The sequence below is a fragment of the Sus scrofa genome, chromosome 1 (assembly GCF_054392235.1).
Source record: "Sus scrofa isolate SSC_HxYL_T2T_F1_AM1 chromosome 1, Sscrofa_HxYL_maternal_Yorkshire_Landrace_v2.0, whole genome shotgun sequence".
Lineage (NCBI taxonomy): Eukaryota > Metazoa > Chordata > Mammalia > Artiodactyla > Suidae > Sus > Sus scrofa.
Genome location: NC_139383.1, coordinates 139,129,473 through 139,156,777, shown reverse-complemented (window position 1 = coordinate 139,156,777; position 27,305 = coordinate 139,129,473). Strand labels below are relative to the sequence as shown.

The window sequence follows — 27,305 nt, the reverse complement described above, 5'->3', positions numbered from 1 at the left end:
TAGCAGTTGATGGGATTAGGGGACCATAAGGGGACAAGATGCTGACCTCATGAAGGACACCTATCCTCCAAGAGAGTCCCTCTAGAAGTGTCTCCATTCCCAACAGCATTGCCCTGGCCTGGCTCTACTCCACAACTGGGACCCACATTTCCGTTGTCCCAGATGTGGACTCGGTTTTCACCTCCCATTCCTGATTCCTCCCCTGTCTCTCTCACAGGAGTCCTGCTCCCTGCCCCCACCCTCCCTGGGTTAACCCATCCCTTGACACCTATCCTGAACTAGTACATCTGAAGTCAGTCCAATAAGATTCCCAGAAGATTAAAAAAAAAAAAAATTCTTTATTTCCATACACAGCTCTAGTAACACAGCTCTAGTATTCACACACCCTGGCCTGGAGTGGGGAGAGAAAGCGAGGTGTAGTGAGTTTGCCTTGTCCCCAAGAGGGGTACGTAGCTGAGTCACCCTTCACTCGCAGCACAGACCTCAGAAGCCCCAGCTCCTGAAATCCAGATATCAGGATATAAGGCTAGGCTCACCCTGCTCCCAGAACGCACAGAGAGCTTGCTTGAAGGAAGGCAAGCGTTCTGCTCCTTTGTTTCCTGCCCACTCTCAGAACACAAAGCCCTTCTCTCTGGTGGGCATCTGCTGAACTCCAGGAGAATGTGTCCATTTCTTCTGCAACAGCTATACTAGGTCTCAGATACCCCATTTTGGAGCATCCCTGAGATCAGTTTCTGGAGGTACTGTTGACGCAGAGGAGGTAACTGAGGATACAGCTCAAAGCCCTCTGGAAGGGCAGAATTAGGAAGTTTATAGTGGAGAAGGTGCTGCCGAAGACCCTACAGAAAAGGAAAGAAACTTTATTTATTTATTTATTTTGTCTTTTTGCCTTTTCTAGGGCCACTCCCGTAGAATATGAAGGTTCCCAGGCTAGGGTCTAATCGAAGTTATAGCCACTGGCCTATGCCACAGCTCACGGCAACGCCAGATCCTTAACCCACTGAGCAAGGCCAGGGATCGAACCCGCAACCTCATGGTTCCTAGTTGGATTCATTAACCACTGTGCCACGACTCCAAAGAAGAAACTTTATGAAGTGGGTAGTGAGATCCTGTTGAGATCTCTGTTCCCCAAAACCTCCATTCTCCCCGACTCCAAGATGTGCCCTGCCCTACCTCATCTGTCAGCAGCCAAGTCTTCTGCAGCATGCTCCTGCGGGCAGCCTTCACCTCATCCTAGAGGCAGAACAGAGAGAGGTGGCTCCCAACCAAGGGCAGGTAACTAACATTGGCCTTGCCTGTCCTCACCTCCTCCCCTAGCTGCCAAGTTCAAATGCAGACTTCCTTCCTCCCTCTGGAGATAGGGATGCAACTTACTGAGCTCTTGGGGTCTTGGGAGAAGATGAAGCTGTTGACATGAGCCACAGCCACAGCATAGAGCACGGGGCACCAGCATGGACGGAGTGCACCAGTAACCAGAGCCCGGAAGTAGAGCTGAAGGAGGGCCAGGTTGTCTTCTGGAGGCCCCGTGTAGCACTCCAGGGACACAGGCAACTGTGACAGGGAAATGAGACATGATGAGGGTGAGAATGTGTATTATTGGACAACAGAGTGGATGGCTAATGGTCACGTGAACCAAATCATGAGGGCAGAGATCACAAAGATCAAGGCTAAAGATGACAGAGCTGGAAAGAGGGGAAACTAAGCAGCTGTGAATTTCTACTGCCATCACTATTTGTTTAATCTACTTAAACTTGTCATGTCATGTTCAGCTGTTCAGTTCTATCACCAAACCTTTGAAAGAGTAATTCTCTTTCTAAAAAATTATTATTTTTTGGTCTTTTGTCTTTTTAGAACTCCTAAAAAATTGTTCTTAATTCCAGGCAGAAATAATTATGAGTTAAAGTCCAGTAGTGTTTACTATAATGTTACTTAAAATAGCAAAAAATTAGGAAAAACTTTTGTGCCCACTAAGGGGTTCTGAGAATATAAGCTGGGACATACCTGCACAATGAATCAGTATATAATGATAAAAGTGTTGATTTCTTATACTAATGATGTGAGAAATGCTTATTACATAACATTAAAAGAAGAAATATTATGCAGTGATCCCAATTTTATAAAAATATATATGCACGGAGTTCCCGTCATTGCGTAGCAGAAACAAATCTGACTAGTATCCATGAGGATGCGGGTTCAATCCCTGGCCTCGCTCAGTGGGTCAGGGATCCGGCATTGCTGTGGGCTGTGGTGTAGGTCAAAGACACGGCTCCGATCCCATGTTGCTGTGGCTGTGGTGTAGGCCTGCAGCTGTAGCTCACATTCAACCCCTAGAGCCTGGGAACTTTCATATGCCGCAGGTGGGGTTCTTAAAAAAAAAGCAAGAAAACAAAAAACAAAACAAATATATATATATGTGTATAGGTAGGTATATACACACATATAAAAAAGACTAGGAGTTCCTGCTGTGGTGCAATGGGTTAAGAATCCAACTGCAGGAGCTCCTGCTGTGGCTCAGTGGAAATGAACCTGACTAATATCCATGAGGATGCGGGTTTCATCTCTGGCCTCATTCAGTGGGTTTAGGATCTGGCATTGCCGTGAGCTGTGGTGTAGTTTGCAGACACTGCTCGGACCTGGTGTTGCTGTGGCTGTGGTGTAGGCCGGCAGCTGTAGCTCCAATATGACCCCTAGCTTGGGAACTTCCATGTACCACAAGTGCTGCCATAAGAAGCAAAGAAAGGAAAATAAATAAATAAATAATAATAATAATCCGACTGCAGTGGCTGGGGTCACTGCAGAGGCTCAGGTTTAATCCCTGGCCTGGGAACTTCCATATGCTGTGGGTGCAGCCATTAAAAAAAAAAAAAAGAAAACAAAAATTTTTTAAAAGAAAAAGAAAAGTAACTCTTTAGAGCTTACACATTTATCTCCCTAGCCTGATATCTGAGGCTAAAACTTTATCAGCCTTGTTTCCAACAAGTTCCCAAACTGAAATCTGTTCTAAACTCCTTCCTCCTCCCATCCTGTCATATTCCTTCCTGACTCCGAGCTTTTGCATATGCTGTTCCACTAACAATCCAACTTCTTTTTTTTTTTTTTTTCTGTCTTTTTGCTATTTCTTGGGCCACTCCTGCGGCACATGGAGGTTCCCAGGCTAGGGGTCAAATCGGAGCTGTAGCCACCAGCCTACGCCAGAGCCACAGCAACACGGGATCCGAGCTGCATCTGCAACCTATACCGCAGTTCACGGCAACACCGGATCGTTGAGCAAGGGTAGGGACCAAACCAGCAACCTCATGGTTCCTAGTCGGATTCGTTAACCACTAAGCCACGACGGGAACTCCTAACAATCCAAATTCTATCAAAGTTTCAGTGCCCAGCTCAATCCCTACCTCTTCCACAAACTCTTCTCCTTATGGGAAATCCACTTTGACCTTTCCCTTCTCTGAACCCTGACTTAACATCTAGAATCTTAATAACTGAGAACTAGGTTGGTTTTAGAACATCTCTTACCTAGACTACAGCACCTCACAAGCAAGAAGCGGTGCCTTGTTAATAATGATAAACACCTACCATATGCCACATGCTTCAGTAAACCTTTCTCACGGATTCCTTAATCTCCTCAAAGTCCTCAAGATAAGGAACCTGCGGCCCACCAAAGCTCCCTGCTGCTCAGGACAGCCTCCAAGGCCCAGGACAGGATGTCTGTGGTGGGTCTTGCTGGGCTGAGAAAGTACCTGGGTCAGAGGCAGGCCCAGAGCTCGCAAGGCTCCCACGTGCTCCCCAAAGAGGGCGAGGCGCAAGGTGGCGCTGAACCGACGTTGTAGGGGAAGGAGAACCAGAGCCCCAAAGAGATGGTCCCCAAAAGAGACAGCCTCAAAATGCTCCAGGAAATTGGCGTAAAGGTCCTGGAAAGATGCCAGGCCAGGAAGTGGGCAATCCAGGTTGAGCTTTGGTAGGACATCAGGCTGGCAGAGCCGGGCCAGGAGGGCGGCCACCAGACGTTGTACAGGGGTCTCCCGGAACAGTTCGCTGTCCACCAGGAACACACACATGAGCCGTGCCAGGCAGGCAGCAGGAGGCACAGCCCAGAGGGCCTGGGGACGCCAGCTCTCCAGGATTAGCACCCACTGCAGGGCCCTCATGGCTGTGCCCACAGTGTCAGCAGGTGGGAGCCCTGAGGGGGTGTCAGTGGCCCGGTGGTAGAGGTGAATCAATGGCAGGAAAGGCCAGTCAGTGGGCAGCAGTGGCTCCCTGGGCACAGGGAGCAGCAAGGCTGGGATTCGGTGTAGTTCCCCTCGGTACAAGGCTTGAGAGGCCAGCAGGCCAGCTCGGGCCAGTGAGCAGTGGGTCAGGTAGCAGCTGCGGATGCTGGGGAGGTCCCGGCAGGCCTGAGCGAGCAGAGCCCCTCGCCCACACCCAAGGTCCCCACTGCTCCCTAAGGAGAGCTGGTCAGAGAAGTCGGCTGCCTCCGGACCCCCTGATGCTCTTTCCCTGTAACAGAACCCAAAAGCCAAAAATCAGGGCTAGAACCAGAAGGCCATGCCAACTCTCCAGGGCTTCCCAGAGGTTCCTGGGTGGAATCCTCTCCTCCTTGTCCCCCTACTAGCCTTCCATGTAGAACAGTTAGGAGGATGGTCACTAGAGCGAGCTACAGTTATACAACTTCTCTGTGCCTCAGTTTCCTCATGGTAAAAGGGGGGTAATTATAATAATACGCATCTCATGGTACAGAAATTAAAATAGAGACAAATAGTTAAAGGAGTAACAGACAAAGAATAGGTACTGAGTAACTGTTAGTTATCACAGGCATATAGCTAGTTTATGTACCATTTTTCAGCCATATAGACACAGACGTCTCGCTAATTCTCTAGTGTGTTATCCTCAGCCTCACTTCACTAATGAGAAAATGGAAGCTCACACAGGTTAAGCACAATCCATGGAAGAAAGAATGCAACTCAAGTCTCCTGGACCCAAATTCAGGGTTGCCCTATTGACAACCACAGCAGCTTCTCAAACGGCTGAGTTGATGCCACCAAGCCTGGACTTACGGGAGGAACTCCAGCCGGAATGCACAGCTCAGCAGGAGCTCATGGGCGAGGTGCTCACTTCCAGGCAGCAGCCGGCCCAGCAGGGCCAAGGCCATGCCGTGATGGAGGGCAGCACTAGGGGCCGACACTGGCTGGAGTGTTGCCTGTGGACAGAAAAGGGGGTGGGGGAGGGGAAGAAATGCACAGAGCGGGTGAGAGGGGATAAAGCAAAGAGAAGTGAGGAAAAGAATATATGCTGATGGGCACAAATCCTGGGCGTGTCTGCAGGAAAGAAGGAACAGCATGGCCTGCAGAAGCAGCACAAATTCCAGAGAAGCTGGACAAGGATAACGGAGGGTGGGGGAGTGGACAGAGGTATGGGGGTTTGGGGGTACCCACCGCTCTCTGGGCCAGGGAGAGGGCCAGGTACTGCAGATGGTACTCGTGGCGCAGGGCCCATGCAGTGAAGGGTGTGAGCTGTGGAGCAACCTCGGGGGCCATGCATTGAAGGAAGTAGTTCTGGACACCTGGGGCAGCCAATATGGCAGCCAGCTGAGGAAAAGCAAGTTTGTTTAGAGTTAGAAGATAACTTTGATACTTTCTGGGGAGCTGCCCTTACCTTAGCCAAGCTCAAGAGAAAGGGGTGCTGGAAGAAGAGGCCTCCCTTCCCCAAGGGGTGCCCCCCCCCGCTTTCTGACTCCCACCGTCTTGGCCCTGTCTGGCTCCCCTAACCAGATGCCCAGCACTCACCTGGCCACAGAGCCCCTTGTGGATCCGGCCCAGGGTGTTGAAAAGAGAGAGCAGGGCTGTGAGGAATGGGAAGGGTGAGGCTGAGCCGGCCAGACTGAGATGGGGGGGACCTCCTGTGCAGCCCAGTGACACGAGGCTGGGGAGTGCTTCAGGGGCTGGAGCACAGGACTGAGGGTTGCAGAGAGGGGAGCAGCACCTGGAGGCAGAACAAAGAAGCTAAGGAGAGCTCTGGCCTGATGTGTGTCAGGCTAGAAAGAGCTGCCTGGTCTGTGACCAAAGCCAGCAGGAACTTGGCCATGCAGACCAGTGCCCACGTTCCCTGGAGCCCCCAGCTGTCTCCCACTAGGGATTCAGGTTCCTCTCAAGCTGAGGGGTTCCACCTGGGATGGACCAGGGAGCCAGACCCAGGAATCCAGCAAAGAACTGCCTCCCCCCAACACCCCAACCACATACACAGTCCCTACCTCAGGGAATCCCACAGGCTGCCCAGAGCAGGCTGGCTCAGCAGGGGCAGCAGCAGCTCCTCTGACAGGCGCTCCATGTCCTGAAGCCAGTCCCCCGGGCACAAGCCTGGCTGGAAAACCAAGAGACCCCCTGAGCTGGCGGCCCAGGATCTCCATTCTCCTAGACCCTGTGTACCCAGGCCGAGCCCACGAGTCAGTGTTTAGAGGCTTCTGCCTTCCAGATAGAGAGAGAAGATGCTCTGGCCCTCTGTCTAGGGGTCCTGAGAGAGCATAAAGGCTCCAGGGCGGCTGAGCAGTTGTTTGGGGTTCCCTGGTCCCCAGCAACATGGCTCCTTGGAAGCTGCACTGGATGTGGAGGTGGAAAGAGGAAGAAAGTTAGGAGGGAAAAGATGGAGGGGAGTTCCTGTCGTGGTGCAGCAGAAACAAATCCAACCAGGAACCACGAGGTTGCAAGTTTGGTCCCTGGCCTCACACAGAGGGTTAAGGATCTGGTGTTGCCATGAGCTGTGGTGTAGGTCGCAGATGCGGCTCAGATCTGGTGTTGCTATGGCTGTGGTGTAGACCAGCAGCTATAGCTCTGATTCAATCCCTAGCCTGGGAACCTCCATATGCTGTGGGTGTGGCCAGAAAAAGCAAAAAATAAAAACTAAAATTAAAAAAATTTAAAAAAAAAAGAAAAGATGGAGGGCAGGAAAGGGGAGACAGGGAGGAGGGTGGAATGCTAGGAAGAAGGCAGGGCACCAGGGCAGAGTGGAAAGCAGGCAGGAAGCACTCACCTGTTGGCTCCAGGCCTGGTAGTAGGCATCCATGAAGAGCAGGCAGGCAGGGGGCACTGGGCCCAGCGCACTCCACATCTCAGGTCTGGGCAGCAACTTCAAGGTCTCTCTTAGACATGGCTCCACAAGAGGCTGGAGCCCAGACACCTGTGTCCAAGTGATGGAGGAAGGGGTGGCCGACAGGCTGGCCTCAGCAGAGTCACTACAGGAGAGCCAAAAGGGGGCATAGTGAGGATCTAGCTGCCGGGACTCCCCACTAAGCTCTGGCCACCCTCTCCCTGTGGTGGAGCACTCCCGCCAGTCCCAGAGCTCTTGATAGGATATCCTTACCGGAAGTTCAGGGCTATTACCTACCTGCTGGGTTCAGGGGTGGTGCTGCTGGCTGCCAGGGTCAGCTGGGTGAGGAGAGTGAGCAGTGAGGCTATCCTCTGCAGGGCCAGAGGCCGAGGCACGTGGCTGCTGAGTTCCTTTGGCACAGCCTGAAGGGTTTGCATCAGCACAGGGTATAGTTCCCTGGGGGGGAGAACAGGGGCTGCCCTTCAATGTGAGAAGGGAGATGGAGCTATAAAACAAAGACACATGTAGTACGGTGGTGGCTCAGTGGGTTAAGGACTTGGTTTGTCACTGCTGTGGCATAGGTTCAATCCCTGGCCCAGGAACTTCTGCACACCGTGGGTGCAGCAAAAAAAAAGAAAAAGACACAAAGCAAGGCCCCACCCCAGGGGATCTGAGTCTGGCTAATGAGGAGCAGGAGGGAGAGGCCCAGGGCTGAGTGCTCTCGGAAGGCTTCAAGAGGGAAGGCTGGGGGCTGAAGGGAAGGATACAGCCCCTCAAGCTTTCCCCCCACAACAGGGCATTAAATTTTTATTTATTTTTGGCCATGCCCATGTGGAACCTGAGCTACAGCAGCAACATGAGCTACTGCATTAACAACAGACCTTTAACCCACTGTACCACAAGGGAACTCCAACAGGCAACTGAAGTCTGATTTCGCCAAGATACCAATGATGCTGTGCAGAGAATGTGATTAACCCAGCTCCGCTCCCCCCTCCTCTGGCCAGTCCTAACTCCTAAGTCATCTTCATTCCTTCCCGAATCACCTCTTCCTCACACTTGGTCTCCCTCCGAGCTTGAACCTTGAGCAAGGCTGAATCATCAGGTGAGGGCAGCGTGCAGAGCCACAGGGGTATGTGAGGGAGCCTACCCTTGCCTCGCCTCACCTGTATAGGTCACCGCCCTGGCCATAGCAGGCGGCCACAGCCCACAGACGGAAGGCCTCGGTGCTCAGCGTCTCCGCTTCCTCTGGGGGCAAAGCCAGTTCCTGGGGAGCCTCAGCTATAAAGCGGTACAGGCGACTCCGGAGATCAAAACCGCTCAACTGGGGGTGGGCAGAGAGGGTGGGGATCAGGGTCAGCTGGGAGCCCCAAGTTCCAGCGTCAGAGATTGGCTCACCTCAGCCCTGTTCCAGGGCCCTCTGGTGCCACAGGATCCTAGTTCTGGCCTAGGGTGAAAGTACCTCATCCCCTGCTCCCGCCCTCCTTCCCTCCCTTTTTTAGCAAGCACTTGCAGAGCATCTTTTCCAGGGCTACTTGGATATGGGTGATGGGTGCATATTTGTATGTGGCCCTTCTGGCCTGGGTCTAGGGATCAGGGAGGCTTCTCTTGGCATGAGAGTAGAGCAGGCCTACAGGATACACTAGGCTCCGACTGACCAGGTTTCTGCCTGGAGGTTTCTATTGCATTTCTGAGCAACTGGAATAGATACAAAGAGAAAAATGGCACAATTGGGCCACCGGAATGCAGGGGGCCGTACTTGCACCAACCCAAGCCCTGTGTCCTGCTCACCAGCCGGGCAGCAATGTTCCTACCAGCCGAGGCCAGGACACGAAGCAGTTTCATGGCAGGAGCACAGGGCACTCTGTGTAGACTGGGGGTAGGTCCCACCTCCATGCGGGACCAGCTGGTGGGCAGGAACTCTCGAACCACAGTCTCTATCAGCCGAGGGCACTCTAGGACCTGTGTGGGACGGAATGAAAAGGGAGGTAGGGAGGCTGAAGGTCAAGACCAGGCCCAGGTAGGCTCTTCACACCTTTTCTGTCTCCTTCTTGTTCTCACCCTTGTAGCTGACTCCAAGGAATGCCGGGCCAGGCGGATGAGCACAGCTAGGATGTCAAGGACCACAGAAGGTCCCGGGCAGGTCACCTCTAGCAAGTAGCGCAGCCGAGGCAGCAGATTGGTGGCCAAAAGACCCTGAGGATCAGAGACACAACCCACTGCCAAGAGCAACTGGGCCCCAGGCCTTGCTGAACCCCTCTTGCCCAGCATGTGCTTTCCCTGGAGGTCAAGGGACTGGGGCAGCTGCTGCAGCACTTTTACCTTAATGACATCATGTCGGGCCAGGTCAGATGGAGGTCGGTTTCCTTCCTCAGGGGTCTTCCTTTTTGCCTTTTCTCCTAGGGGCTCTGCATCCTCGTCTTCGTCTTCCTTGTCCTCCTGGCTGGGCATGAGAGGGAACACCGCAGCTCCAAGGTACCAAGAGAAGGTGCTGTCGAGGAGCTTCTGCCAGAGGAAGGGGTGGGGAAGAGAGAAAGAAGGGATCAGGCCAGGAAACCAGTGGAAGAGTAGAGAACAAAAGCCATCCATGAAGGACAGAGAGGCAAGGCTCCTGGACTCTGGGGCCTCTAGAAGAGGGTGACGCCGCCACCCTGTCCTCTGCTCTGCCTGGCAAAGCTTAGCAATGAGGGCAGGCCCAGCAGAAGTGGGGACCCTGATCCTTGAAGCCTCCCTCCCATGCCTGTTGTACCTCATCTCCAGGAACCACCAGCAGAGCCCGAAGAGCCCGGACAGCAGCTGCGATGACCCCCTCCACTCTGTCATCCAGGGAGAAGCGCAGCAGGAAGAGGAAGCCGGCATCCAAAAGGAGGTGCAAGACGCTGCCCACCAGCCGGTCCCCAAACTCACCAGCCTGGGCCTTGAGGGCAGAAGGATAAAACCTTGTTGAAAACCCTGAAGTTAAGAGCCTTTGTCCTAAATTCTTCACTTGCCCACCCAGGAAATCTGGGACTGTCCCTTTCCCAGGGTGCCCCACAGACAGCTGGTATACGGGACAATGAGTCAGAGAGACACAGGCAAGAGGTAGGAAAGCCTAAGGGGGGAGGTGGGGTGGGTGGGCAGGACCCGGGCCAGCAGTCCACTCACCCTGCTGATGACCTGGGCCAACACGTGCAGCGCTAGTGCTCTCTGCTGGGACACCTGGCTGCGTGTCAGGTGGAACAGCTCCTGAAGGGAGTACCCAGCTCTCTAGAGGCAGGGATAGGGAGTCAGAAGGAGCCAAGACCAGGGCAGCACCCACCAACAAATATGCAGCAACCCCTATCTGCCACACACTGAGTTAGGTGTCAAGGAAAGGAAGTGGTATCTCTTGCCTCTGCTCTCCATGGATCCTCAGACTGCTAAGAAAACAAGACTCGCATACAAGTAACCAGGGCATAAGGGAGCCTGGGAGGAATGTAGTGATCAGTGTTTGATTTGCAGCCAGAGAACAGGAGAAAGAGAGAAGGATGACCCGGAAAAGTTGATGTGCTCTCAGTGGAGGGGTAGAACTCTGATGGCCTAGCGTGGAGCCAAGGGTCAAAGCATTCCCTGGCGCAGGCCTCAGGAATGGAGCCCTGGAGGTCCCTGAGCACAGTGTGTACGTGGGGAGCAGGCAGCAGAATGTGCAGCAGGAGCAAGTGAGGCGGAGCTGCGGGGTCAGCAGGGACAGACGGTGGAAGGGCTCTCTTGCCAAGCCGAGGAGCTGAGACCTTATTCTGCGAACATTCCACGCACTAGGAGGCTTTCTGAGGCAAGGCACAGCCTGAGCTGTGCCAGAGGAAATCAGCACAGCAGCCCCATGAGGGAGAGAATGTCCTGACGGAACGAGTGGAAGACATGGCGACTGAGAAGACAAGAGGGAGTGAGGCTCTGCTCTAGGAAGTATTATGGCGAGGTGACAAACACAGAATTGGCAGGTTGTGAGTGACTGACTGGAATGTGAGGGAATGCAGAGAAAAATTTCAAGTCTAAGAACTGTAAAGACAGCAAGGCCATGAACTGGAATAGGGCGCACAGAAGGCCCAAGGCAGCTGAGCAGCGGTCCTTCTCCACATGGTTGTTAAAAGCACTTGCTGAGAGCTGCCTGATACCTGCTGGGCCCCAGGTCTCACCTCCGCCTCCTCTCCATGGTGGTGCAGGCCCAGATGGGTGGGAAGGTCCACGTCGGGGGCCAGCAGCTCTCCCTGAAGACTGAATCGGGCCTGCATCCTCTGATGGGGAGAGGAATAGGACCACGGGCTGGGGGCAGCAGCAACTTCCCCATACCCACTCCTCACCTCTCATCCCAGGCCTCTCAGGACTTAGGTCCTGCCTCTACCTCTGATGGGAATTGGGGTGCCTCTGGCCTTAGGGGCCAGGGAGGAAGAAGAGGGTGAGCAAAGGAGAGATGCTTCTCAAGCGCAAGGGAAGGGAAGAGCCTGAGTTCTGGGTGCAAGAGCAAGAGCCCCACTCAGTCCCACCCCCCTCACCCCAGTAGGCCAGGAGCCCCTTCTCACCTCCTGTGTCTGCTGCTGCCGGAGTGGAGGCAGGTCCTGGGTCCACTGGAGCTTCTCCAGCTCCACAGTGTCCATGTGCAGCCATTCTTTGTGGCGGGTCACGGGCAGTGCCAGAGCTGGGGACATGGAAGCAGAGTGGTATTCCCTATGGGGCTCAGCTCACAGATCCACTGGGTCCCAGCCATGACCTGGCAGCTGCCATATCTACCTCTGCCCAAGGGTCTGGCAGCCTTTGCCCTCAGCTGTGGCTAATGGTATGGCCCAGAGACTGGAATGTCCGAAACGGCAGAACACACTCAGTCCTGGGCTCTAGGCTCTTGCTGACCCCAAGGATTTGTTGGGAGGGGAAAGAGGAAAAGGAAGAAGAGAGAGGGAGCAGAGGAAGAAGGAAGGACCACATATACCAGGGGAAACATGGTTCTCTACACTTTGGTACCAACCTTCTTAAGGAGCGGGGGAATGGGGACAATGAGGAGGGGGCAGCTACACTGCTTCAGCGGAGCAAGATGGAGAAACACATACCTGCGACATCCTCCTTCCACACCCCACCCAAGCCCCATCCTAGCTGCTCTGCTGGCCTGGAGCTCACCCAGGGGCAGGAGGTTCCTGGCTCTCCTAATTCAATTTCTTTTTTGGTTAATCATTAAAAAAATAATCCAATTCCCGGAAGATGACTGCTCCCACTGGCCCCTGTGCCGTAGGTCTGGCACATTCAGAAGACTGGCATCAGACTCCTCCTCTCCCACCACCCAGGCTGCGCCATCATCCCCCCAACATGGAGGGCAGAGGCAGAAAGGACTGTGGGGAGGATGCAGCCAGAGCTGGGAGAGTGAAGGCAAAGGCAGGGGGCAGATGGTCTAGGGAGGCGGGGACCCTGCAGCCATCACAGTGCTCGGTCTCTGACCAGGGAAGGGGGAGACAGAGCAGGAACAGGACGAGAAGATGGGAAGCAAGCGCGGGAGGAATATATGCATCAGCAAGTGAAGACTGATTTCAAGCCAATAATGAAGATTAACTAACATTAGATGTTCACGGACGGAGGAGATTCTCTCTCGTCCCATCTGTCAGGCTTAGGAGAAGGAATATTTTCCTCTGCTTTCATTTCCCCAAAGTCCCCGCTTCCTTCAAACCTGGGGCTCCTGGCTCCAGCTCATCTTCCTGCCTGGGCTCACTGGCAGAAGCTGGCATGATGAGCTCCTCCCCAGTGACCTCAACAGAGGGTCCTCCTGGCCTCTGCTCCCCGCTGGCCTTCTCTCCTGCTTGCTCGTGGGTACGGCTGGGAGATCTCAAGAAGGCAACCAAGCTGGGATCTAGAAGAAAGCATGGATGGAGCGGTGGCTGGGGGTAAATCCTCCTACAGACCTGAAACCTGCTGAACACTGCCTGTCTCTGAGGATCAAGGCCAAGACAAACCACTTCCCAGCCCTGGCCTGAGCTCCCTGGGCTCTCTTGGGGCCTCAATGACCCATATCTGTCACTGGGACCTGCCTGCCTACCTAGTCCTCCAGGCTGCAGAGTCCCCTAGCCCCCGAGTCTCTGCCTATCCCTGTGCTTGGCTCTAAGTCAGAGGTCAAAAGTAAGTGGCGGAGTTCCCATCGTGGCTCAGTGGTTAACGAATCTGACTAGTAACCATGAGGTTGCGGGTTTGATCCCTGGCCTCGCTCAGTGGGTTAAGAACCTGGCATTGCTGTCAGCTGTGGTGTAGGTCAAAGATGTGGCTCAGATCTCATGTTGCTGTGGCTGCGGTGTAGGCTGACTGCTCCAACTGGACCCTAGCCTGGGAACTTCCATATGCCTCCTGTGTGGCCCTAAAAAGCAAAAAAAAAAAAAAAAAAAAAGGTGGGGGGGCTGTGGAATAAATGAATCAGAGCTGCACAAATATTCACTAAAAACCTAATACAGATTATGTTCTAGATCAGTGCTAGATACCATAGTTTGATGTTGTTGTTGTTTTTTTTTGTTCTTTTTTTTTTTTAGGGCTGCACTGGCAGCATATGGCAGTTCCCAGGCTAGGGGTGTAATCAGAGCTGCAGGTGCCGGCCTATGTCACAGCCACAGCCACAGCAACATGGTATCCAAGCATGGTCTGCGACCTATACCACAGCTCATGGCAAAACCAGATCTTTAAACCACTGAGCGAGGCCAGGGATCGAATCTGCATCCTCGTGGTTGGGTTTGTTACTGCTGAGCCATGACAGGAACTCCTTTTTGTTTTTGTTGTGTTGTTGTTGTTGTTGTTTTTAGGGCTAGATACAGTTTGGAACGAGACTGACTTGGCACTACTGTTTTGGTGAACGGAAACTAGGAGAGAGGTGTGGTACAGCAGAGCATCATACCAGAGGATAATGCAGTGGTTCCAGTGTTAAGTTCCATTACAGTAGTACAGTACACCTACCATGGTGGTTAAGAACACAGCCCACAAGACTAGACAGAACTAGGTTTACATCTCATCTGAGTTCATTAACTGAATATGGCACCAGCCTGTGTGACCTGGGGGAGAATTTCTTCGTTTTGAGCCTCAGTTTTGCTTTTTTCATAAATAAATGAAGTTAGTATCACCTGCCTCCCAGGAATAGTTTGAGGAGAGAATGAAATGCATTCATGTACCCTGCCTGGCCCTCACAGTAAGCCTTCCTCAGTAAGCAAGAGTCCCTTCCCAGCCTGGTCTTGGCAGGAAAGGCAGGTACTGTACCAAGCTGAGCCAGCAACCGCTGCTGTTCCTGCAGGATCTCCTCCGGAGCCATGGCTTGCAGTCTCGCTACGTTCTCTTCATGGATGGTCTGGGCTTCCTGCTCAGCCTCCTGGCTCCTGAGCCCCTTCCCTGTAACCAGATGGGGTCCCTGGAAGCTGCAGCTGCCCCATGGAAGCTGGCTGCCCTGTTCTCTGGGTGTGACAGCCTCAGAGGTCACGGCACCTGGAAGAAGTATACAATCAGTTTCATTGCCTCACCCTAGCTGGGCCTCCTGGCCCTCTTCTCCAATCCTGTTAGCTCTGGAGTCAGACGGAGGCCCCAGAGTTTTCCCAAGCACAGAGTGGAGACTCCCCTCGGTCTGGCACAGGAGTGTAGGCTCCCTGGGTTGGGTTGGGGTAATGAACTCTCCACTCATCCTTCCCCTTGGACTTCTATGAGACGGTTTCCCTTACAAACACCCTATCTCCTGACTCTCTTCTTGGATGCCTAGGCAGCCATCTGCCTCCAGGGACCAACTCCCAACTCTTCCGCTAGTAACTTGCATCATTAAAGGAATCTTGGGGAGTTCCCGTCATGGCGCAGTGGTTAACGAATCCGACTAGGAACCATGAGGTTGCGGGTTCAGTCCCTGCCCTTGCTCAGTGGGTTAAACCATCCGGCGTTGCCGTGAGCTGTGGTGTAGGTTGCAGACGCGGCTCAGATCCCGCGTTGCAGTGGCTCTGGCGTAGGCCGGTGGCTACAGCTCCGATTCAACCCCTAGCCTGGGAACCTCCATATGCCGCGGGAGTGGCCCAAGAAATAGCAACAACAACAACAACAACAACAAAAAAGGAATCTTGGTCTTTAGTTTATAGTCTCCACCAGACACTTCTATCCCCTTTCTCTCTCCCATAGTAAAGTAATGACCTGCTCTCTCCCTGTACCTAAAACCCAGATATGGACCCAAGAGGCCGATACTCAACACTCTAAGTGGGGATGTGGGACAGCCCCTCTTTAGATGGCTCAAATGCACATCACATTTGAGGCAGGAAAGATGATATCCAAAGAAGACTCTACAATTCTCATAAAGAGGCTGAATCCAAGACTCTTCAACCCCAACTCACCCCCTGGTGGGTCCAAGGTAGACGCAACTTCTCTAACTGGTGGAATCTTGGCTTCAGACGCTCTCCTTGCTGCAATTTCCTGGGCAAAGATACTTCTCTTCCCAGATGTTGCTGGCTTTCCCTACAGGGCGAAAGGGAAACCCAGATGACTGATGTTCATTACTCTGTTCTCTTCCCAACCTCTTTATACCAAGGTCACTGGAACAAAGATAAAAGGGACTTGTTTAATCTTTGAGGGTCACAACCCTAGTCCTCAGAAAAAGCAGGGCTTTACAGAAAGCCCTGGGATCAGCTTGCATTTCAGCAAAACTCAAGGCTTCTGTCACCTGAATGAATCATTGATTTTTCTCTTCCCTCCCCACTTCCCTACTCTCCACCTTTAATTATTTAATTAATTAATTAATCTTGCTTTTTAGGGCTGCATCCTCGGCATATGGAAGTTCCCAGGCTAGGAGTCGAATCAGAGCTACAGCTGCGGGCCAACGCCACAGCCACAGCAATGCCAGATCTGAGCCTCATCTATGACCTACACCACAGCTCAAAGGCCAACGCCAGATCCTCGACCCACTGAGCGAGGCCAGGGATTAGATCCACATCCTTGTGGAAACTAGTCAGATTCACTTCCACTGAGCCACAGTGGGAACTCCATCCACCTTTATTTTATGATGAGATCTTTTCCATTCTACTTAAACCTTTTTGCTCCCTTTACTTACTGCCTGAATCCCTCAGGACATCTTCAGTATATAACAGGTACCTGCTACTTGCTCTGTACTAAGTACCATTCTCATCCCAGGTCCACATTGTCCCATGTCCATCAGGCACTTTTCTGGGTTGTTTCCCAGCCACTGAGAAGAGTGGTGATTGGGGCCACACACTCTGCTGCCTAGAGTCACAGCCCCCTTTACTTCTAACAGACTTGAGTTGGATTTCAGGCTCTTCTATCTATTACATGTGTGGTTGGACAAATTACTTATCATTTTCCTCATCTTAAAAATGGAGGACTTCCCATTATGGTTCAGCAGGTTATGAATCTGACTAGTACCCATGAGGATGTGGGTTTGATCCCTGGCCTCGATCAGTGGGTTAAAGGATTTAGCGTTGCTGCAAGCTGCCGCATAGGTTGCAGATGTGGCTTGAATGTGGCATTGCTGTGGCTATGAGGAAGGCTGGCAGCTGCAACTGTTTCAGCCCCTAGCCTGGGAACTTCCATAAGCCATAAGGAAGGAACCTTCCATAAGGTGAGGCTCTTAAAAAAAAAAGGAAAAATAAAAAAATAAAAAAAAAAAAAGAAGGAGATAATGATACCTGCTCTACATGGTTATTAGGATTAAATGAAGTAATGCATATAAAGTGCTTAATGTGGTGCTATTTTCACAATGGAATTGCTAACCATGATTAAGATAATCCTCCTGGGGAACTTCAAATGCACTATCATGGTGACATGACTGTGCTCTAAATACTATCTAAGATCACCTCTCCCTACCTGTCTCCCCTGTGAGCGATGGAATACGGGAGGGAAAGCAACACCACTGGGCACAGGCAGATTTACAGCCACTGAACTCGTATCTCGTTCCTGCAGCAACAAAGCACAAAACGGTGAAGATACAGATTTCCCCAGGGTGGACACTATCCCACTAGCCCCAGTTCCATATGACCAAAACCCCACTCTACGGAGTCATGAACTCACCATGCATCTCAGAACACAGTGATTCTAAACCAGCCCCTAATCTGAATGCAGAGAGATAAAGTCCCACCTTTCTGAATCACCCTCTACTCAATAAGGCTCACCACCCACACCCAACATCCCTGCTGCCCTAGGATGCCTCGCCCAAACCAGGATGAGACGCACAATAATCTTAGTCAAGACAGCAGTGATGTGCTGATCATGCCTGTTCAGCCTCTCTTCAGGGTCCTCGTGTTCAGGCAGGGGGCAGCCAAGGCTAGGCTTGGCTCTCTTTGGTGGAGCAGGAACCAAGGCTGGGGGCAAATCTGGGAGATCTGAGAAAGAAAAAACCCACATGTGAGGTTACTCATACCTTCTCAGGAAGAGATTGAGCACTAGTAGGAAGCCAAAGAAAGAAAGGCAGCTGTGGTGGGATCCTGGCTCAAGCTGTGTCACCTTGGGCAAGGTATTTAACCTCTTTGAGCCTCAGTTTCTTCATATGTAAAATGGGGCTGTAGCAACAGAGGTTACGTGGTTCTGAAATAATGCTGGGGAATCCATCCACATCAATAAGAGGGAGAAAACCCTTCTTTTCAACTTCATACCCACAGCCACTCACTGTCCAGCATCACCACATCCCGACGATCCTGCAGAGGAGGCTGGTCTGGGTTAGCATCGCCACCTTTCCTACTTCCTTTCTTCACCAGCTGTACTGCTGGGGTTGCACCAGCTGCAAGGAACTGACTCTGGAAGCGCAGCAAGTCCACCTCGGACTCCCCTGGCTTTGGTCTCGACAGCATCTTGGCACACCAGCTGCCTTCCTAGTGTGACTTTCCAGCACTGCTTCAGTGTAGGGGACTCACTCTCATTCACCCCTAAAAGCAATAAAGATGATGAGCCCTCTACCAGTGAGCCGAGCATCAGAGAAGGTTCTTTCTCCCTGAGTTCACATCAACTCATTTCTCCTCATTCATAACTTATCGCCATTCCCTCCTTACTTAGCCCTCTCTGATGCAGCTCAACAACAATATTTACTGCCGATTTAGGTTGTTTACAATCTGTGGATGATAAAAACTCCCATGAACAACCATAAGGGACCTAAGGAAAATGCCATCAGGAACCAGGCATATAAACGTGTCAAATCAAGGAGTGGTGATTTGGTGTCAAACTGGTGGGAACATACCTGGCCTAAGAGTATTCAAATTATTTAAAACCTTGGGCTATAAAAGATCGATATATATTAAGAAAAAAAAAACATGTGTATTGCTATATACTAGCAAAGAACAATCAGAAAACGAAACTAAGAGAACAATTCTATTTATTATAGCATTAAAAAGAATAAATTTCGCCAAAGTAGTTCAAGACTTTTTTCTGCAGGCTTCCACAACCGCCCCTAGGGCTCTACGGTCGCCGGAGCTCCTGGACCACCCGCATCAGCAAAGAGAAATCACCGAGTTTCAGCCTATGCCGCCAGAGAATGGGGGGCCATGGCTGGGATCTCCGCATCGACATGACCGCGGCCGCTCCTGGCCGGACCAAAGATAATGGGGACGGCTACGACAAAGAACTACATACCGTGTACCAGCCCCTTTCACCGAGATATCCTAAGGTCCTTCCCTCCAGCCAAGCCACTTACTTGATCTAGGACGTTCTGGGCGCTGCCATTTTGCCCCGCTGGGGCCGGGCTTCCGCCGCCTTCATTTCGAACTTCCGCTCCGCAACCCGGCCCCTCCTCTCCATGGCCTGGCCCCGCCCACTCTTGGGAAAAGGTTGCCCTTGCGGTGTTTTGGACGCTTGAACGCGAATATATTCCGCTTGCCGCGGTCTACCTCACTTCGTGAGCTCCAGGCAGACACTCGTAACATTCACTCTTCAGATGCATAGCCAGCACAAGCCTTTCTACACTCACAACACCCTTGACAGAGGCAAAGGGTTCCTCAGGCATCCTGCATTCACCAGCTTGGGTAACTGCATCCACCACTCCAGCACCCAAGCTCAGGGCCAGCACTTAGAAACCTGCATACACACGTGTGGCCTCCCCAGTGTGATTATGGGCGAGCAAGAAGCTAACCAGGAAAAAGGGAAGACAAAGCGCAAGAAACACTGCCTGAATGGTGATGAGAAGAGAGGCTAGAACAGCCTCACTGACTGCCAGGTGATTCTCTTCAGGGACATCCTGACTTTGCTCCTGCCAGTATCTCTACTTAGAAATCCTCCTTCAGAGTTCTTGTGGCTCAGCAGAAGTGAACCCAACAGGTATCCGTGAGGCTGCAGGTTCGATCCCTAGCCTCGCTCAGTGGGTTAAGGATCTGGTATGGCTGCAAGCTGCGGTGTAGGTCAGGGTTGCATTGCGGTTCAGATCTGCTGTGGCTGTGGCTGTGGCTTGGTCTGGCAGCTGTAGTTGCCTGGGAACTCCCATATCCCGCAGGTGGAGCCAGAAAAGAAAAGAAATCCTCCCTCTTTTTTCCTCCACCCCACCCCAAAGTCTTTTTCTTCCTTTAAGACCTAGTTGGAATCAACTATAAACTTTTACCAACTGGGCCTCTGCACTGAATTTTCCTGGAATCTTCCATCTCTACTACTTGTGTGCCATGTTGGGAACATACTGCTGACTATCACCTACCACTGGTTACCTCTTCACAAGCATGTGCCCTGTTCCCTGGTCTAGACTGTGGGTTCCTTGGGAGAAGTGGGCCTTCTGTTTTGCACCGATAATGCTCAGCACCCAGCATATTGCCATGCACACAGGACTTTAGTAAATTATTGCTTGGTTGAAGGCCATCTCGGGGAAGTCAATGTTAGTCCAGGAGTTCTCAAACTTTAGCAGGCCTCAGAAGCACCTGGAGGGCTTGTTGAACCAGATTCTGGGCCTCACCCGAGTTTCTGAATTGATAGGTCTTTGACAGAACCCAAGAATTTGCATTTCTAACAACTTTCCAAATAGTTTACAGAATCCTTCTTTAGGTTTCTTGGTTTCAGCTGCAGCAGTAAATTTCAGCTACTAGGATTTAGCCAACCTTGGGGTCCAAATGGTACTGGCTGGTCAGAAGTTACAGTGAATAGGGAGGAAAATTGGAGCCAAAAATGCAGGAAGAATGAAAGTATAAAATCATTATTTGCAACCACTAAAGAAATAATCTTTCCAGGCAATGATAATCAATGACTGATAAAACCATTAGGTAAAAGGTCGAGGAGGACTTTATAAGGATGGATCAGGTGGCCATTTTTTTTTTTTTCTTTTTAGGCGTGCACCTGTGGGATATGGAAGTTCCCAGGCTAGGGGTTGAATCAGAGCTGTAATTGCCCGCTACAGCAACAGGTGATCCAAGCCATGTCTGCAACCTACATTACAGCTCACGACAACACTGGATCACTGACCCACTGAGCAAGGCCAGGAATTGAGCCTGCATTCTCATGGATACTAGTCGGAATTGTTTCTGCTGTACCACAATGGGAACTCCCAGGTGGCCAATTTTTTAACTTACTGATGAATCTTTTTTCTTTTAAATTTTATTGAGGTATAGTTGATTTATAGTTTTTTTTATTCCCCAGACACACTTGCGGCATATGGAAGTTCCATATGCCTCGGGTGCCTCCACAGAGACAAGGCAGATCATTAGCCCACTGTGCCAAAGCGGGAACTCCTACAGTGTTATGTTAATTTCTGCTGTATAGCAAAGTGATTCATTTATACATATATAGATTCTTTTTCGTATTCTTTTCCATTATGGCTTATCACGGAGTATTGAATATAGTTCCCTATGCCATACTGTAGGACCCTGTTGTTTATCCATCCTATATATAATAGTTTGTATCTACTAATCCCAAACTCCCAATCCCTCCCTCCTCACGGCTCCCTCCCTCCTCATGGCCCCTTCCCCCTTGGCAGCCACAAGTCTCTTCTCTATGAGTCTGTTTCTCTTCTGTAAATAGGTTCATCTGTGCCATATTTTACATTACACATATAAGTGATACATGGTATTTTTCTCTTTCTGACTTACTTAGTGTGATAATCTCTAGGTCTATCCATGTTGCTTCAAAAGGAATTATTTCATTCTTTTTTATTTTATTTATTTATTTATTTATTTATTTATTTATTTATTTATTTTTTGCCTTTTCTAGGGCTGCTCCTGTGGAATATGGAGGTTCCCAGACTAGGGGTCTAATCAGAGCTGTAGCTGCTGGCCTACGCCACAGCCACAGCAATGCAGGATCCAAGCCGAGTCTGCAACCTACACCACACAGCTCACAGCAACGCCAGATCCTCAACCCACTGAGCAAGGCCAGGGATTGAACCCGAAACCTTATGGTTCCTAGTCAGATTCGTTAACCACTGAGCCACGATGGGAACTCCATATTTCATTCTTTTTTATAGCTGAATAGTATTCCATTGCATGTATGTGCCACATCTTCTTTATTCATTCATCTGTCCACAGACCTTTAGGCTGTTTTCCATGTCTGTTTACTATTGTAGATAGTGCTCCTTTGAATATTGTTGTTCATGTATCTTTCTTAAGAAATTTTTTATTAAAGTATAGTTGATTTATACATCTTTTTCTTTTTTTTTTTTTTTACGGCTGCACCATGGCATATGGAAGTTCCCAGGCTAGGAGTCAAATCAGCTGCAGCTGCTGCCCTAAGCCTCAATTACAGCAACGCCAGATCCTTAACCTGTGGAGCAGGGCCAGGGATCGAACCCAAACCCTCCTGGATACTAGTCTGGTTTGTTACCACTGAGCCACAACAGGAACTCCTATATATCTTTTTGAGTTGGGGTTTTGTCTAGATTATTTGCCCAAGTGGGATGCAGGATCATTTGGCAACTCTTTTTTTAGTTTTTTGCGGAACTTCCATACTGTTTTCCATAGTGGCTGCACCAACTTACATTCCCACCAACAGTGTAGGAAGGTTCTCTTTTTTCTACACCCACTCCAGCATTTGCTATTTGTAGTTTTTTAAGTTATGGGCATTGTGCTCAGTGTGAGTTGATACCTCATGGTAGTTTTAATTTGTTTTTCTTTTTTTTTATTTTTGTTTTTCTATTTTTATTTTTTATTTGTCTTTTTGCCTTTTCTAAGGCCGCTTCTATGGCATATGGAGGTTCCCAGGCTAGGGGTCCAATTGGAGCTGTAGCCCCCAGCCTACGCCAGAGCCACAGCAACTTGGGATCCGAGCCGCGTCTGCAACCTACGCCACAGCTCACGGCAATGCCGGATCCTTAACCCACTGAGCGAGGCCAGGGATCGAACCCACAACCTCATGGTTCCTAGTCGGATTCGTTAACCACTGTGCCATGACGGGAACTCCTGATTTGTGTTTTTCTAATAATTAGCAACGCTGAGCATCTTTTCATGTGCCTATTGGTCATCTGTATATCTTTGGAGAAATGTCTGTTTAGGTCTTCTGCCCACTTTTCAGTCGGGCTGTTTATTTTTCTTTTTCGGTCACTTCTGTAGCATATGGAAGTTCCCAGGCCAGGGATCGAATCTAAGTCACAGCTGCAGCAATGCCTGATCCTTATCCCACTAAGCCAGGCCGGGGATGGAACTTGCACCTCTGCAGCAGTGGAGAGGTGCAAATTAAGGATCCAGCTGCTGTGGCTCAGCTCGCTGCAGTTGGATCCTTAATTCACTGTGCCAGAGGGAACTCCCAAAATAGTTTGGCAGATCAGCAGGTTAAGGATCCAGTGTTGTCACTACTGTGGCTCTGGTTACTGCTGTAGCCGAGGTTTGATTCCTGGCCCAGGAACTGCCACATTCTGTGAGTGCCACGCACCACCCTCCCCCCAAAAAAGGAAAAAAAATAAACCAGGATTTGGGTGTTTGGTATGCTCCTTACTACTGGGGTGTCTTGCTTTTCGGCCCCTCTCAGCTGACAAAGGAAATATAGGTGTTTACTGTTATCTGTACACATGTCTATAAATATTTCTATATGTGACCATCTGGATATATATATGGATGAGCTTTTTTAAGTCTGTTACAGATACACAGTGTAATATTTGCAGCTGAAATTAATTATATGACTAAGATTTGCTTTCAAAAACTCTAGCAAAAGAACAAAAAAAATGGGATAATAAAACACATTTGGCTAAGATAATCACTGAAGCAGAGTGATGGGTACATTGGGGATTCATTATGCTATTCTCTCTTCTTGTGTGTACGTTTAAAGTATTCCATAATAAAAAAAAGTGGGTTTTTTTTTTTAATAAAGCCATAAAAGCCTCAGTTGCCATGTTGCTATTAAAGCAGGTCCAGTGCCAGGGCCAGCTCATCAGGATGGGGCTGAAGAACGGGTGCTGTGGAACTTAAGGAAAAATAGTTGACATAAAACAAGACACAGAGACATTTATCTTAAGTAAAGGTGGGAGCCGGGGGACTCAAGGTCTCAGGGACCAAGAGAGCCAAGGACTCAAGAATCCACACTGCTTTTATTGTGCTCTTTAGATGAGATCAAGTGAGGAGTGGCTATGGGTGGAGGATACAGGGTTTGTTTACTATTATATAAGTTCTTTTACTATTTAAAGGGCCACTTAGGTGGGAAAGGGTTAAGCTCTTACTCTGACCTCTAGGCACATAACAGTACTTAAACTTAAGTCACTTATGCCTTTAAGTCTTTGCTCTTAAGCTTAAGTCATTTACCAGTACTGCAACTGTTTTTCAAAGCAGGAAGATGGGATAAAGTAAGACAAGAAGATGGGATAAAGTAAAGAAGGACAAGATGGAGTTTTCAAGGAAACATGTCTTGCGACAGTCCAGGAGTTCCTGTCATGGCTCAGTGGTTAACGAATCCGACTAGGAACCATGAGGTTGCAGGTTCAATCCCTGGCCTTGCTCAGTGGGTTAAGGATCTGGCATTGCCGTGAGTTGTGGTGTAGGTTGCAGATGCGGCTGGGATCTGGGGTTGCTGTGGCTCTGGTGTAGGCCGGTGGCTATAGCTCCGATTCGACCTCTAGCCTGGGAAACTCCATATGCCGCAGCAGCAGCAGCCCAAGAAATGGCAAAAAGAGAAACAAAACAAAACAAAACAAAACAAACCAGGTCCACGGAGTTCCTGTTGTGGCACAGCAGAAACTATTTGGACTAGTATCCACGAGGATGCAGGCTCAATCCCTGGCTTGCTCAGTGGGTCGGAGATCCAGCATTGCCATGAGTTGTGGTGTAGGTCAGCAGCTGAAGGTCCGATTCAACTCTTAGCCTGGGAACTTCCATACACTGCGGATGTGGCCCTTAAAAGCAAAATAAAATGAAATAAAACAGGTCTATAGGAGTTCCCTTGTGGCACAGTGGGTTAAGGATGCAACATTGTCAGTGAAGCAGCTCAGGTTACTGCTGTGCCTCAAGTTTGATCCCTGGCCCAGGAACTACCATGTGCCACAGGTGCAGGCCACCCCTTCCAACACACCAAAAAAACAGCAGGTCAAAGACAGAAATACAGGGGGAGTTCCCGTCATGGCTCAGTGGTTAATGAACCTGACTAGTATCCATGAGGACTCAGGTTCAATCCCTGGCCTCGCCCAGTCGGTTAAGGATCCAGCATTGCCTTGAGCTGTGGTGTAGGTAGCAGACGTGTCTCGGATCCTGTGTTGCTGTGGCTGTGGCGTAGGCTGGCAACTACAGCTCCAATTTGATCCCTAGCCTGGGAACCTCCATGTGCCTGTGGGTGCAGCCCTAAAAATACAAAGACAAAAGAAACAAAAAACAAAACAAAACAAAAAAAAATAGAAGTACAGCCAGCCAGATACATGGCATTCACACACACTATCTCGCATATGAAACTTCCTTTCAGGGCCATCCCGAGGTGCAGTTTTGAAGAGGACAATTATTTTTCTCCTGCACATTTGGACCCATCTGCTGTTTGAGAAACCCCAACCTTACTGCTCTCTTCCTACTTTTTAAATCTGCTTTTGGAGAAAAACCTGATCATTTGAAAGTCCCTTTTTCAGAGTGTGGTCCCTTCTAGGAATTTACTTTCTGCTTCATCCTCAACTGGATAAGGAGTGGCATTGTTTCTGGTGTAGGAAGTTCAGGCAAGAAGTGTTTGGCAGGTACAACAACTGGCCCCAGTGCCCCTGACATCATATCTGTAAGGTAGTTTTCCCCTAACCCCAAAGCTGTGGACTCCCTGCCTTCTCTAAGGTGATGAGGAACACGGCCTGCAGCCTGCCCCATTCCTTACATGGAACTTCCCAACTCTTACCTCTTTAACCAGTAGCTGGGAAAGAATATAGTCTTGGTCACAGGGCCAGCAAGACTGCTGTGACCCCATGAATTACCTTGGTCCCCCACCACTCCCTGAGATGGGGACAGAAAGAGGAGTCCTAACTCTAAGAAAGCTGAAGCAAGCTATTTCCTAAGACTGCTAGAAGTTGCCATTGAGAAGTTCTGCTGCCATGGGCAGGTGGGTTTTCTTTCCTATTTTGTCTTTGTCTTCTCTCTTTTTCTTTTTTGGCTGCCCCTAGGCATGTGGAGTTTCCAGGCCAGCGATCAAATCCAAACAGCAGTTTTGACCTAAGATACAACTGGGGCAACTCCAGATCCTTAACCCGCTGTGCTGGGCCGGATATCGAATCTGAGTCCCAGTGCTCCCAGGATGCTGCCGATCCCATTGCACCACAGCAGGAACTCCTATCCTTGTCTTCTCTATATACCTGGCCTCCTAGGACAGTTGTGGATTATAAAAGGCAGAGATTGGGCAGATATGTATTTCACATGATGATGCCAAAGCCCAAGCTATCTCCACCCATAATAAGGGGCTGCTCTTGGCCCTTCCTCTCCCCTGGGAGAGATCATAGCTGGCTCTGGTTCTGTTCTGAGGACAGGAATTCCTGGGACAGCTGCTCATGCATTAGGTCAAATACATTTCCTGTAGATTTGATTAGTTTCCTTCCAAGCAATGCATTTACCAAAGGAAGGGAGATTTTTGCAGGCATGTATTTGCACAGGCAGCCAACCTCCTCCAGTCACACACACACACACACACACACACACACACACACACACACACACACACACACACATATCTTCTCCCCATCCACCCACAAAGCGCCAGTCACATTTAGAGTTTGCACAAATGCACACCCTCCCTCATACATCACAATGCACACCCTCTCACCCACCTACACACCTCTTCCACAAAATCACACCTGCTCACATACCCTTAAAGTATATTCCCGGAGAGAGAGAAAGATGGGGGAGATGGGTAAGAAGAGTGGGTTGTGAGGGCTTGGGAAGGCAAGCACTCTATGTAGGAGCTGGAAAGTCAGAAGACCAGGAAGCCTCAGTTCTCCCTACCCTGCAAGTAGAAATGCTAAGAATTGAGATGCATTCAGTAGCAGGGATTGAGGAGGCAGGCAGTCAGGGCTCCAGGCCCCACATGGTCAGTGTGCTGCCCCAGGGTGACAGTGATGTGCCTCAGGCCTGCAGCTGAGGTAGGAAGTTTGTCAACTCTGTGAGTGGAGAATGCAGAGGTATCCATGACATGTGCCAGAAGCCCATTTTGCTTAATGGCAAAGGATGGTCCTTGGCCTGGGATTCTCATCAGAGTTCAGGAAATGATGAGGGGTGGGGCTGTGGAGATGAGGGAAGAAAAGGAAGTGAAAGGCAGGGGTTTGGGCTCTAGGTTCGACATCCTCTGGGAGAGGTCTTTTCAGTATCAGCCAGAGTCAACAGTTTCCTTTCCCTAGAAACTTGAAGTCCCCTCCAGAGAGGAGAGGTGGGGGGTGGGGGAGGACCTTGAGAAGTGTGGAGGGCTCAAGTGCAGGGCTGCAGCAGCCAAACTGCCGCAGTAGCTGGGGCCCCAGTGAATCTGGCTTCAGCCCCAGATTGTTGTCTGCCTGCCCTGATCCAACCAAGCCTAAGCTCAGAAGCTGTGGATTCTGGAACGGAGCAAGACTTTTCCTTTGGGAAAGAGTCCTGAAGCCAACCCACAGTGCCCAAGAAAATTGCTAAAGGAAGACACCCAGGCCCCGGCCATCCAGTTCTGACAGCCCTTCTCCCTGTGCTGCCACCAGGGGGCGCCCCCAGCTGGGTCCAAGGCTGCTGCCAGCACTGCTGTTGTTGTTATCATTAGTATAATTAATAAACAAGCACTGATGCTGGCCAAGAGGAGGAATAGGCAGGCCCTTGCTGCTCAGAAGGAGAATCCCTGGAAAGATCCAATGAGGCTGCAGAGAAATGGAAGTGTGGCGGTGGGGGATGCTGGGTGGCTTGTCTCTCCTCCCCACTCAAGACTTCTGGGAA

General features: G+C 50.4%; 1 protein-coding gene across 11 annotated transcripts; it reads right to left on the bottom strand.

Moving 5' to 3' along the window:
• Positions 1–318: 318 nt before the first annotated feature.
• RPAP1 (RNA polymerase II associated protein 1) lies at positions 319–18,743 on the bottom strand. 11 transcript variants are annotated; one of them, XR_014813164.1, is made up of 25 exons: positions 18,704–18,743; positions 17,687–17,942; positions 17,254–17,402; positions 16,888–16,977; positions 15,405–15,525; positions 14,302–14,523; positions 12,740–12,919; positions 11,610–11,725; positions 11,226–11,324; positions 10,219–10,320; positions 9,824–9,991; positions 9,397–9,579; positions 9,136–9,270; positions 8,866–9,036; positions 8,241–8,398; positions 7,375–7,582; positions 7,021–7,222; positions 6,245–6,354; positions 5,781–5,976; positions 5,430–5,582; positions 5,052–5,194; positions 3,574–4,494; positions 1,375–1,551; positions 1,174–1,233; positions 319–839 (listed from the first exon to the last, which is right to left on the bottom strand). XR_014813164.1 is itself a non-coding variant. In XM_021097423.2 (25 exons), the coding sequence occupies exons 6-25, from the start codon at positions 14,351–14,353 to the stop codon at positions 690–692; spliced, it is 3,471 nt and encodes a 1,156-aa protein (XP_020953082.2). In that variant the 5' UTR covers positions 14,354–14,523; positions 15,405–15,525; positions 16,888–16,977; positions 17,254–17,402; positions 17,673–17,942; positions 18,704–18,743; the 3' UTR covers positions 319–689. The 11 variants fall into 11 exon arrangements, 4 of the variants coding, with proteins under 4 accessions (XP_020953082.2, XP_003121629.3, XP_084829300.1 ...); XR_014813163.1 differs by having other exon boundaries at positions 3,738–4,494; XR_014813146.1 differs by having other exon boundaries at positions 7,375–7,533.
• Positions 18,744–27,305: the final 8,562 nt, after the last annotated feature.

Coding starts and splice junctions, on each gene's coding strand:
- RPAP1 (XM_003121581.5), bottom strand. CDS start 17,867: ATGCTGTCGAGACCAAAGCCAGGGGAGTCCGAGGTGGACTTGCTGCGC. Junction 14,524..15,404: donor TACCTTGGACCCACCAGGGG/GTGAGTTGGGGT, acceptor TACTTCTTCCAG/GTGCCGTGACCTCTGAGGCT. Junction 4,495..5,051: donor TTCCGGCTGGAGTTCCTCCC/GTAAGTCCAGGC, acceptor GTTCTGTTACAG/GGAAAGAGCATCAGGGGGTC.